General features: G+C 51.3%; 1 protein-coding gene across 6 annotated transcripts in view; it reads left to right on the plus strand.

Annotated features, from left to right (window-relative positions):
* Positions 1 to 13,120, plus strand: part of Tnip1 (TNFAIP3 interacting protein 1) — a 51,455-nt gene that overhangs the window by 17,633 nt on the left and 20,702 nt on the right. For 3 of the 6 annotated variants that reach the window (XM_052197815.1, XM_052197814.1, XM_052197816.1), the window contains 5 exons: positions 3,600 to 3,771; positions 4,730 to 4,867; positions 6,205 to 6,323; positions 7,722 to 7,802; positions 10,223 to 10,414. In XM_052197815.1, coding sequence (XP_052053775.1) covers positions 3,636 to 3,771; positions 4,730 to 4,867; positions 6,205 to 6,323; positions 7,722 to 7,802; positions 10,223 to 10,414 — 666 coding nt within the window. In that variant the 5' untranslated portion in view covers positions 3,600 to 3,635. The remainder of the gene's footprint in view (positions 1 to 3,599; positions 3,772 to 4,729; positions 4,868 to 6,204; positions 6,324 to 7,721; positions 7,803 to 10,222; positions 10,415 to 13,120) is intronic. The other 3 variants (XM_052197818.1, XM_052197819.1, XM_052197817.1) reach the window with 2 other exon arrangements.

Below are 13,120 nucleotides of genomic sequence, written 5' to 3' on the forward strand. Positions count from 1 at the left end.
ATTGCCAGATGCTGGAAAGAACCCAGGTATCCCTCAACAGAAGAGTGGATACAAAAAATGTGGTATATCTACACAATGGAGTACTATTCAGCCATTAGAAACAATGAATTCATGAAATTCTTAGGCAAATGGATGGAGCTAGAGAACATCATACTAAGTGAGGTAACCCAGACTCAAAAGGTGAATCATGGTATGCACTCACTAATAAGTGGTTATTAACCTAGAAAACTGGAATACCCAAAACATAATCCACACATCAAATGAGATACAAGAAGAAAGCAGGAGTGGGCCCTGGTTCTGGAAAGACTCAGTGAAACAGTATTTGGCAAAACCAGAACGGGGAATTGGGAAGGGGTGGGAGGGAGGACAGGGGAAGAGAAGGGGGCTTACGGGACTTTCGGGGAGTGGGGGGGGGCTAGAAAAGGGGAAATCATTTGAAATGTAAATAAATTATATCAAATAAAAAAAAAAAAAAGAAAAAAAAAATAAATGCTGGTGGCTGTGCAAATCAGCATGACTCTGGGGTCAGGGACCCTCTTCTGTGGTTCATGTCCCATCCTCATGGCACCCGTTCCCACCTTCTCACGGCTGTGGCAAGGCAGATTCAGACAGTCAGGGGCTGAATGTGAATTCAATGTGTTTCTGACCCTCCCAGCTCTCTCTTCTGGAAGTGGGTCAGGGATGGGGGTTCACTCTCCTGACCCAAGCACACGTCTAATTACCGGGAAGAATAGAAGTAGGCGGAACTTCTGCTACTGGGCTTGGGGTGGCAAGTAGGGAGACGGAGGAAGGGATGGACAGATGGACAGAATGTGAGACCTGGTGGACAGAAGAGGAGAAGGTTGCTGTGAGGAGATGGAGACTCAAGAGTCTAAGTTATGGGACAGTTTGGTCACTTTCTGTGTGACTTTGTCAGTAGGTAGGAGCTTCAGGGAAGCAGAGGCCCAGCCCATCTTTGTGCCAGGGCTTCTTCAGAAAGTAGCAAGTGCTACTAAGGTCTAATACACATCCATTTCAAGGCCCAGAGCCTAAAGGGAGCCTGGCCCTGTCCCACCTCTTCTCTCCCCCCCAAGACCATTGTGGGGGGTCATTGCCCTGTCTACTCTGGTCATGTTTGCCATCAACCCTTTGCTTGTCAGCCCCTGCACACCAATATGCCACCTAGCCTTGTCTGGGTGTCTTGGGAGATGGTAGCAGAGATTCTAGAAGTGTGGGGTTTAACACCCTGCCATTGTGCACAGCCATAATGGCTGGTCTGACTGGGTGCTTTAAACGTGGCCTCTTGGGAGGTAGGGTAAGTCCCTTCAGGCTCTGGGCCTTGAAATAGGCGTGAATTGGACTTCTATACTTAACTGCTTTCTGAAGGAGCCTGGCACAAAGGCAGGCTTGGTCTCTGCTTCCCTGTAGCTTCCACCTATTGAAAAAGTCACACAGAAAGTGACCAGACTGTCTTATAATTTTGACTCTGTGTCCACTGTGGACCTCAAGGTGTGGGGCTGGGAACCGGGTCACCTGCAGCTGCTTGCCCTCAAGGTCTCTCCAGCCTCCATTCCTCCATGTGTGAGCTCTGATCCTCCCTTTGGGATGACCCGCCATCCTGTGCTGGGGACTGGGTAAGAGAGATGTGAAGCCTTTCTGCCCAGGAAGGTATTAGGCTAATGGGCAGTTGCTGGCTCCAGCCAGGTGACGGGTGCAGTCACATGGTGACAAGAATAGGTGAGCAGAGGTCATGCTGGGTGGAGGGCTAAGCGCCCAGCTGTCTGCTGATCCTGCCTGGTACTTCACCCACACTGTCTCCTTTTGCTAAGAGCACATCAGTGTATCCTCAGTGTATGCTGACCTTTCGAGTTAAAAAAAAAAAAGGCCATCCTAGCCAGCGATATGTGGGTGTGTGGGCAGCTGTTCTTTGCCTCCCTGGGCCCAGCAGGGTGTGGGTACCACTTGCAGTAGGTGTTCAGACCTTGTTTGTCAGCCTTGGGGTGGGGGTGGGGCACTTGTTATAGCTTTGTTTTTCCTTCTGGCCAAGTGTGTTCCACCAACACTTTGGTAAAGGGGGGTCTGCCGGCTTTGGGGCTGTGGGTGTGGCTGTGTTGGTAGTGGTGTACTGGCTTCGGTTCCATCCCCGGCATTAAAAGGTTCTTAACACTGAAGGAGACACTAAAGCAGCAGTTCGTAACATATGGATTTCAACCCCTTTGGGGGCAGGCGTGTCAACTGACCTTTCGCAGGGGTCACAGATCAGGTACCCTATATATCAGATATTTACATTATGATTCATAGCAGTAGCACAATTACAGTTGAGAAGTAGAGACAAAAATAATTTTATGGTTAGGAGTCACCACAACATGAAGACCAGTATGAGAGGGTCACAGCATTAGGAAGGCTGAGAACCACTGGGCAAGAGGCTATTTGGTACTCTGGGCCTACCTTACAAATGAGTTTGGGCTCTGCCACTCTGGCCTGTATTGTGGGAGCTATGGGTTCCCATCATGTAGATCTGGCAAGCGTAGGGGCTGTGACCCTTCCAGGCAGAGCTCTGCATTGGATATCTGCACTGGCCTCTGCTGTCATTTATAAAATGAGCATTGCTGGACACCCAGTAGAATGCATCAGAGACAAACATGCAGTTAAAGAATGGTGGTGACATCACTGTCACTAACCCTGCTGCATGCCTGTCTTTAATGGACAGTGTGGAGGTCAAAATGGCCATTGAGGCCCCTGACTGAAGCAGTTTTTACTGAGGGCTGATGATGTTGGGATTTCAATATCCCTAAATCTTTGGTTTCTCAATGGAAGCCATTGGAGTTAATTATCAGCACCCCAGACTGGTACCCAGCACCCAGACTACTGCTTAGCACCCAGATTAGATCCAGCCTAATCTAACCCCAGAAGTCATGGTCGAATGAACGAATGGACGAAGGCTGCTCAGGACCAGGAGACTGCAGAACTTGTAGGATGGTTTCAAATGGAGCAGATACATAACAGCAGAAAGTGTACTACATGGTGGTTTGGTGGGAAATTCTTCTGCTTAGATGGGACAGAGCAGTCATGACCTGAGACCTGAGGAGGAGGTTGGAGGTATGTTATACCCTAGCCAGGCCGGGATTTCCTCTATACCTTAGAGATTATTGTTTGAGTTTAAGGCTTTCATTCCCCTCCAGGAGAGGAAGAAGGGCCCCCTAGCCCCATAGACAGTTTGTGATCTGTCTATGCTCACATGCTATATGTTTTGGGTGATCACTTCATCACTGGTATTGTGATGGGCATTATGAAGGGTCAAGCAGGCAGAAACTCGGGCCTCTCGTGACTCTCAGATTCTCTTTCACACCCAGCACTTCATTTTGCTGCCACTGCAAATGAGCCACAGTGCAGTACACCTCCTAAAAGAAGTGGATACTGCTCTGGTTACACTAATAGAAGCAGAACATCAGAGGCATCTGCTGTACTGTGCAATACTGTGGTCAGACCGACCTAGGTGAGGGATTCTGCTCTGTCATAAGGACTACGTTTTAGAGCCTTGGCAGGCTAGAGCATCATCCCCAGAAATGATGACTTAAGGGCCTGGCCAGCCCCTCTGATGTCTGCCATTGTCCCTACAGCTAGGTGGCCGTCACGGCTGGGGTTGAGCCACCCTCATGGAAGGGAGAGGACCCTACCGGATCTACGACCCAGGGGGCAGCACGCCTCTGGGAGAGGTGTCCGCAGCTTATGAACGACTAGTGGAGGAGAATACTCGGCTGAAGGGAAAAATACAAGGGATAAAGATGTTAGGTAAAGCAGACCGTGACCTTCCCTATGTTGGCCCTCTTCTCATAGCCTGCCATGCCAGCCCCCTCACAAAGGCGGCCAGGTACCTCTGTCCATCACGCTGCTGTCCCTGTGACCCAGCACTGGGTCCTGGCATTTGTGAGCAGTTCTGTAGCCTGGTGATGGCATCCCCAGCCCTGACTAAAGGGTATCCTTGAGGGGCCAGGAGGGAAACGTGAATGGGAAGAGGAGTGGAAGGCCCAGTTTGTAGACCTGGAGTCAGAATGGTCTCCTGTTGGAGAAATGATGTGTGCAAGATACAAAGAACCAGTGTACAGGGCAGCCCCAGAACCCAGGGCTTGGATGCCAGGCCAGGAGCAGAGCTGGCCCAGAGCTCAGGGTCTCCAGCTTCTGCTCAGGCTATCCCCATTGTCCAGCCTACCCCTCCCCCCTCCTCCCCCACCCCACCACTGCACTGCATGCTTCTCCCTGCTGCAGAGCCTTCACCAACTTCCTCACTCTCCTCACACTGAATCTGGAGGTCACTTTCTTTGTGTTTGGCCTTGGTGTGGAAGGTCTAGCACCCTGGCTTTCCAAGCACTTTCCCCTGCTTGGCAGAACCCGCTTGCACTGGCGGTTGGTGGGGGTTGGGAGTTGGGAGTTTTCCTTTCTCTAGCCACAGAAGGGAAACTGAGGCTTAGAATGCAGGCAGTCCCTTAAGAACCCCTTGCTTTCTGCAGGGGTGATGGGTGAGGGGGAGTGGCCAGATGTGGAGGGAGAAGTGGGCAGGAATAGGAGGTCCGAGGTGGGAGGTTTCCTGAGGCCCCACTGCCAGACTCTTCTTATGCTGGCCTGTTGGCACGGGCTTGCACTCCACGCAGCTGCAGCCACCATGGGAATGAAGTCAGTTTAGGGCAGGGATGGGGAGAGGGAGCCATGTGCTGGGCTGGATAAATCCTGTGCTTTTCCACCTTGTCTCTAGGGGAGCTTCTTGAGGAGTCTCAGATGGAAGCATCCAGACTCCGGCAGAAGGCCGAGGAGCTGGTGAAGGACAGTGAGCTGCCTCCACCACCGCCTGCCCCCTCCTTGATCTCCTTTGATCCCCTGGCTGAGCTCACAGGTACTGGAAGAATCCAGAACCCCTGCCTTCTCTGAACACAGCCTGCCGGGGCCCTGAACACCGTGGGCCTACCTGCTCTCATGCAGGCCTTTTGCCTGTGTGCATCTTTTGGCTACAGCACCCGTAGAAGGTCAGATCTTTAGATCTGAAGACTGTAGTGACTCAGCACTCCTGATGCCCTGGCAAGCATTAGTGATCTGTCACAGTGGCTTACGGCACCTAAGACAAACCTTAGGGCTTCATCCCCATGGTTCTTGAATCCACATCTACTGTGTGGCAGGCCAGCCCCACCAGGCACAGGAGTTGAAAGTCCTCTGCCCCTTCCTCCCATCGGTTTTATAATCAGGAAGACTGAGGCCCAGAGAAGGATCTGTCCTTGTCTATTAGCTTTTATCAGTGCGTAAGGTCTGCTAAAGGACAGGGTGACAGTGACTAAGGGTTGGCCTCCAGTCCAGGGCCAGGTCCGGGACCAAGAGAAGATCTCCCACGCCTGACGTGAGCACTTCCTGCTGCTGCTCCTCAGATTCATCACAGGCCCCTGTGAGAGCTTCCTTTCTCAGAGCGGTGCTGCTTACTGGACAGATGAGAAGGGTGGAGATGTCGGAGCCCGTGGCACCGCTGTCGGTGCGGCGTTCTTGTTCTCACTGGCCCAGTGCCGTGGGGAGATATTCTCAGGGCTAAGGAGATGAGCTGCATTTGAGTCCAGGACGTGCAGTTGCTAGCAGAGTGGCTAGCCAAGTCGGTGGCCTGGCCAGACCCTGGTTTCCTTTCTTTAAAACAGGAGTGATAGGAGACTGACCTGAGACCCCCCTTGGGAATGGGGCTGTAACTCAGGGAGCAGAATGCTCACCTAGCATGCCTGTATTCCGCTGCTCAGAGGAAACTGCATGGTGGCACATGCCTGTAACCTTGGGGTGGGGTGGTGGCAAGAACATAAGAAGTCCAGTATCATCCTCAACTGCATACTGAGATTAGGGCCAGCCTGAGCTACATGAAGCCAAATTTGAGGTCAACATATGTTACAGGAGCCTCTCTCAGACCCCAAAAGAAAGCACATGGTTAGTTGAAAATTCTTTCCAGATCCGTGAGGCAGAGAACCGTGGCCACCTTGGAGTTTTCCTAGTAAGGTCTGGGAAGGGGTCTCTGCCCAGGCTCTGGCCTCATTCATTACTCAGGCCGGTCATTTCACCTGACTTCTTGTCTTAAAGGGACAGCCTCCCTTTTCTCCGAATCAAGAGAGAACTCAGTCAGAGGGCTTCTATCAAATGTCCTTCCTGTGGGCTGGGTTCAGCTGTATTCCTGTCTAGGTTTCTTTAGCCACAATCTTGATTTTCCAGGCCAGGATACAAAGGTCCAGTTACATCCTACTACCAGCACTACCGCCACGGCCACTGCCATTGCCACTACGGGAAACTCCATGGAGAAGCCAGCGCCAGCCTCCAAGTCTCCATCCACTGTAAGTTGCATTTGGATTTGTGACTGGTTACCTGAAGCTCTTCCTAACACACATCAGTCCAGAGTGCTTGGGATGGGGCAGCTGGCCATTCTGAGGTGGAAGCCATGGTTCTCATGACCAGGAAGGTCCTGATCGAACAAGGAGCCTTCTCTCATTTACAAAGCTGTCCAATGTGACCATGCTCACTAGCCGGGCACTGCTGAGGCTCAGAAACCATGTCCTACAGGTTCAGTGGAGAAGTGTAGCCTGGTGTCATAGGGCCAGCCCCTCAAGGGATCCTTCAGATGGTGAGAAATTGGGCCTTTTCCAAGGTCACATATAGAATGTCAAGAATATAGGTTTGGGCAGAGCTTCTCTAGTAGGGCTGAGACCACAGAGGGTCACAGTGGCTCTGACTAGTGGCCAACTGTGCTGGCTTCTCCCATCTGTCCTACTCTATCCCAGGACAGGGAAAGCAGGTCAAGAGGGTGGTTTTGTTTTGCTTTGGTTTTGGTTTGGTTGTTTTTGGTGGGTATGGGGAAAGAGATATATGCATGGAGTGTGTGCTTGTGAGGACAGAGGAGGACATAACGGTGTCTTGCTTTACTGCTCTTTGCTTTGTCCTTTACATCTCTTCACTGAACCCAGAGCTTGCAGTTTTCAGATAGGCCAGCGAGCTCCAGCAGTCCTCTCGTCTCTGTCCATTGCAGTGCTGGGGTTGTGAGTTAGGGATGCCCAGCTGTGCTCGCTCTTTACATGGTTTTGGGAAATCCAAGCTTAGGTCTTCCTGCTGGTGTAGCAAATGCTCCACCCACTGAGTGTTCTCCCCAGCCCTGGTCAGGTTTAAGGGAATCTTAGAGCCAGGTTCAGATGAACTGTGGGCTCCTCGGCTGATTGAACAAGCAGTGAACTCTGTACCTTGGCTTGTGACACATTGTGATCGTCCTTGGTGTTCTCAGGTCAGTCCTCTCCTGGGACCTCTGGGTCTGAGTTGGTGAGGCTGGTGTAGAGCGTTCCTTGGTGGTGGCTGTAATAGCTGCTGCCACCCAGGGTGACTAGAGACACCTGAGCCCAGGAGATAGCTCGGTTGCTTTGGCAGGATCTCCCAGCTTGTGCAGCGTCTTGACTTGTGTGCTGACTCTGTGAACTTGGTTCTGACACACACACACAGTGAACTAATAAATGATACTGGTTCAAGGTTGGCTCACCCCACACCCCTGCATCACAGATAGATAATAGCAACGGAGGGGTACGACCTTAGATCACAAGGAGGGTGATGGCGGTCGTGTGGTTCTTGGGTGATCTCATGTGAATAGTGTGTAACTGTTGCCTCTGGGAACTCTGCACTGCGTGTCCTTCTGTCTTCCTTGGGGGCAGGATCCATTTCTCTTGGGCAGCAACTAACTCCCTTCTACCTAGGGCGCCTCCTCTGACTTTGAAGTGGTCCCTACTGAGGAGCAGAATTCACCTGAAACTGGCAGCCACCCTAGGAACTCGATGGTGAGCAGACAGGCAACCCCACCCCCACCCCCACCCCCGCCCTAGCACATCCTTTTCTTTTCTCTCTGTCTGTCACCTGCCCCTTCGTGACAGGCCACTCAGATCCCTTGGGTCCCCTGCAGTTACATGGGGGACACAGAGGGGCTATAGCATGGGGTGCTTCTCACTCTCATATGCAAATACCCCGCTGGTGACTTCCCCAACGTGGGGCACACTGGCACCCCACTGTTGTGAAAGCATGGGCCACTTGCCAGCCCCAGTGGCCTCTGATCCAATCACCTTTCTATCAGTTACAGTGACTCCGCCTCTTGGGTCTGTAGGCTCCAAGCCTTGGGGTGCTGCGGAAGGGTCGGCTGTTACTGATGGGAGGGGAGGGGTGGGGATGATTTACCCTTTTGTGCTTGTCCTTGGCTCCTCCTAGGAGCAGATGGACTGGAGGTTACACTTTCTCTTCCCATGTGGGGTGCACACGTCTCTGGAGGTTACACTTTCTCTTCCCATGTGGGGTACACACGTCTCTCCAGCTTCAGAGGGGCTGCACAGATCCACATGACTACCTTGCAGTGTTTAACCGAGCAGTCCTTCTGTTCTTTCTTATAATGCCAGACTTGGAGAGCTATTATGAAAGATCTTCAAGATTTGTCAGAGACCTTAAAGTCCTGTCTTTCCTCATCCCTCCCTTCCTCCCATTTAATGTTTGTTTTATTCTGTTCTGTTTTGTTTTTTTGTGTGAGACAAGACTCTTGCCTCTTCTCTTAAATCCATGCAATGAGGCACGTCCCACTGTAGACCGTTAAATTGTCGCTATGCCAGCACTACTTTGGTCTCACCTTCACTACCGTCTCCATGGCCCCAAGTCATGAAGGTTTGGATGGCCAATGTTCTTTCCTTCACCCGCAAACACCACCCCACCTCACACCAGCATTTAGCCTGTCCTGCTGAGAGGATCGTTCTGTCAGGATGCTCTGTGTTTTGTCTCTTGGGACCATACGTATCTCGTCCTATTCTATCCCCTGAGGACTGAGACATGACTATGAGCAGACGAGGTTGCCTTGCTCAGAAAGGTTTTAGCATGCAGCCATGGGCTGGTAGCTTACCTTTTCAGCTGAACGTCCCTGTGTAGGCAGTCTGTCTCGTTGTGCCAACTCAGTACAACAACTCCTGCTGGAAGCTTGTAGGCTTGAGGGATTCAAAGCACTTTATGAGTCTCCAGAGAGCAGCCCTGGCCACTCCTGGTTCTTTGTGGTGGGGAAGAGGTGCATGATTGGAGACTGATTCTGCTTTTTTTAAAAAACTAGAATATGGTGCTGATAGGAAATAGGCTGAGTGTTCTGTTGCCACAGAGCTTAGTAGCAGGCCCCAGAGCCCTGGATTACAGTGAGAAAACCCCAGTTGTGGGGCTGACTCTGTCACTCTACCATGTACTGACTGGGCTGCTATGAGCAAGTTCTTTGTCAGTATACTTCATTGTCCCAGTCTGAACCGTAGCTCCCTGTGGCTCTGCTCTCTGATTCCCCGAAGTATTGGGGTTTGGGAGGAATCTGCTGAGTGATTCCTTGCCTGAACTGTTGGGGATTGCGGTAGGGGGTGAGGAGTGGGTGGGTGGAGGTTGGGGTGGGGGAATCTGCTGAGTGATTCTCTGAACTGTTTTAGAGAAGGGAATCTGGAGGTACTAAAGTGTGTGAACATTTGGGGCGGATCAGGATACATAAAAATGAGGTCCCCAGAACCCTGGGGTCTAGCATGGGGCCTTGGGCAGGAGAAGGTTGGGAGGCCTAAATAATGCCTGTCTCTGAGCCAGGATTGAAAGGTCTCACTGAGATCCTTAGGACTGATGTGGGTATGACAGGGGAAGTGCCTTCAGTAGCAGTGTTCTAGAGAGAATGGAGAGGGCAGTACTAAACTGCTCTGCCCAGGCTGCTCTCTCTTAAATTACTAGGTTAGGGTTCTCTGCAGTATTAGAGCTGTGATTCTTAGAAACATGGTCTTTGGTCCATTCTCAGGCACAGCTCCCTACGGAGCCTCCCTGAGCTTAGGAAGCAGTGTGTATACAGCTAGAGATACCCTCTGCCTTCCCTCCCGTCAATCTTGCTGTACAATGAAGGAGGGAAGTGACATACACACACATACTGCTAAAAACGATGCCCAGCCTGGGGGAGGGGAACTGACTACCCTCGGGCACTCAGACTCAACGTGTAGGAGGAAGATGGCCTTGCTGGTGTTAGGCCTGTGGCCTGGAAGTCCTAGGTCCTGCCCAGCGTGAGTCAGCTCCAGATAGGGAACCTGTGTAACTGGAAATTTTCCCTCGGCTGAATAGAGGCCACAGGGGAAACTGAGTCATGAAGAATGGGGAAGCAATAGAAGAATTGGCCGACATTGCCTGCTTAAGCTTAGTGAAGATCATCTCCTTGCTCCCACAGGAGCTGGGCCCCCCGCCCCCAGAGGATAGCAATCTGATGCTCCACCTGCACCGCCTGGAGACCACCCTGAGCGTGTGTGCCGAGGAACCAGACCACAGCCAGCTCTTCACCCACCTGGGCCGCATGGCCCTCGAGTTCAACAGGTTGGCCTCCAAAGTGCATAAAAATGAGCAGCGCACCTCCATCCTGCAGGTGAGGCCAGCAGGTACCTCCCCGCACCTCCCGCCCAGCGACAGGGTATTAACGGGTTAACTGTGGGGACTTCTGAGGGCTGGAGCGTAGGCAGCTTTTTGTCCACAGCAGTGACTGCAGTAAGGAATTTATGGGAAGGTGTGTAAAAAAAGAAGCAAATGAGGAAATGGGAGGTGGGCCTTGCAGATTCTAGTGACTGTCGGGGGATGTGGCCTAGGTGGCTGGGTATAGCCTTCTTTGTTCTTCTTTGTTTCTTTTTCTTTTTTCTTTTTCCTTTTAAGAAAGGGTCTCACTATGTATCCCCAGCTAGCCTGGAATTTACTATGTAAACTGGACGGACCTTGAATCAGAGAGCTCTCCCTGCCGCTGCCTCTGCCTCCTGAGCACACCCTGTGGCCTGCTCTGCTGTCACTGCAGCTCTTTGTATGTTCTGTCCCCAGTAGGAAGAAGTTTTGAGGCAGTCTTACTCTTAGCCCAAGCTGGCCTCAGACTCACAGCATCCTCCTGCCTCAGCCTCCTAAGTGCAGGGATTCTAGACATGAGCCCCCCTTACCCAGCTTTAATTTTTTATGTTCAAAATCTCAGACCCTTAGTCACCTTCCTTCCCTCCCTGCCTCCTTTCTCAAATCACTCTTAGAAGGCGCCTGTACTGGGAGAATGGTTGATCTCATTACTGTACCCGTCTTGGACAAGTAACCAGTTTCCCGTCCTGTGAGGATTTGAGCTAGCAGTGTCTCCTCCTGGGTCACTGTTAGCTTTGTTGACTGTGCTCATCTCCTCTGGGCAGCCCATCTTAACTTTGAGGGCTTTGCAGTTAAGTGTGGTCCACTCACATTAACTGGTAACCATTTCGAAGCTGTTGAACATGAGGCTGCTTGAGGCCCTGCTCAGGACTGGAGCACCCTTTCCTTCTGGGTAGAGCTCTCACTTTAAGGCTCCCTGCTTCTGGGTAGACGCTTCTCCTCCTGTGCCCATCAGTCTGTGGTCTCAGTTGTGCCAGTAGACCTTGATGAGAGGAGGAAATCCACCCTGTGTAACCTCGAGCGGGTGAGTTCTACTCTGCCTGTGTAAGGAGCACACAGGACATCCTCTCACTGGAGCCTGGAGGAGGAGTGTGTGGTGGAGAGCCTCCATACAGAGCCAGGTTCAGGGAGCAGACCTCTTTGAGAGGCCACCAAGGCTTTGGAGTTTCCAGACTGAGCCCTGAGAAAGAAAACCTAACATGGTACCAGGGCTGAGATTACCCCGAGCATCAACCTTTTGGCACTCAAATGCAGATATATCTTTGTTCCCTGATGTCCACCAGTCTCTTATGTCAGTTTCCTGTTTCCTTTCTTGGCTCTAACAGTTTGCAACAATTCTGTTTTATTAGGTAGTGGTAGTTCATTTGCTTAGTTCATCTCGCTACTAAGTGCTCTCTTCACAGAGAGACCGTACCCACCATTTTGCCCCAGTGCCTGGCACTTCATACATAGTTGGTGAAAGAATGAGTGAGCAAGCCAGGAGTGGAGGCTCTACCCATAATGCCTGCTCTAGGGGATCTCAAGTTCAAGGCCATCCTGGACTGTGTAGCCTGGACTCTGTCTCAAAAACCCACACAAAGTCGGACAGTGGACTCATGCCGGAATCCCAGCATTTAGGAGATAGAGGCAGGTAGATCTCAAGTCCAACCTGGTCTACAGAGTGAGTGAGCTCCAGGACAATCAGAGATTCACAGAGAAACCCTGTCTAGAGAATGAAACAAAACATTAACAACAGAATGAGAAAGTTGGAGAGATAACTGCTGCTTCTGCAGAGGATGGGGGTTTGATACCTAAGGCCCACACAGCATACATCTCACAACCTTCTGTAACTCCAGTTCCAGGGGCTCTAATGCCCTCTTCTGGCCTCTGTGGACACTGCACATGTGGTGCAGACAAAACATTATACATAAAATAAAAACAAGCCAGTCTTTGAAGTGGGCTCACAGGTGTGCTCTTAGACTGTCTGATAGAGGGGTGGTGACCTTTGGCTGCTGCTGATCCTGCCCAGCATCTGGTTTGTACCAGGGCGTTTACCTAGAGGCCCCAAGAGTAGTCTAACAAGTGCACTGCCATTATGGCCTTCCCTTAGGGCAGGGGCAGGACAGTCTGTTCCCTGGTGTCCCCACCCAGGGCCACAGCAGCTCTGTTTCTCAGCCTCTTGGTAGAGGAATCTGGATCCCATTCCTCTTCATTCTATTTCTGATATGTTTCTTGGTTCACTTGACAAACACTGCAGACTCATCCTGGTAGTCCCAGCACTTAGGACACCGAGGTAAGGAGGTTGCTGGGCATTCGTGCTGAGGGATATAGTGCAGTTCAGGCCCAACTGAGTTACCGGATATAATCTCACCTAAAAGAACAAAATAATTAAAAATATTTGTTGAGATCAAATGTGGCACTCTTCTGGGCATTGAAAAACAACAACAACAACAAAAAAAAAAAACAAGTTTTTTTGTTGTTGTTTTTTTTTTTCAACCTTCAACCCAGGGTTCAACAACTGCAATGCAAGGCTGTCCTTCCGCCCACCCAAGGTAGTCAGAAAGGAAGCAGCAATTCTGGAGTCTCCCTGCGTGACATGACACGATTCCCCATATATTCTGTGTAGCAGTGAGTGTAGGCCATCTGCCCTGGTTTAGGAGAGAGATGAGACGTGAGCCCCGGAGGGCTGCCGAGGAGGACGAGT

This window comes from Apodemus sylvaticus, chromosome 10 (assembly GCF_947179515.1).
Source record: "Apodemus sylvaticus chromosome 10, mApoSyl1.1, whole genome shotgun sequence".
Taxonomy (NCBI): domain Eukaryota; kingdom Metazoa; phylum Chordata; class Mammalia; order Rodentia; family Muridae; genus Apodemus; species Apodemus sylvaticus.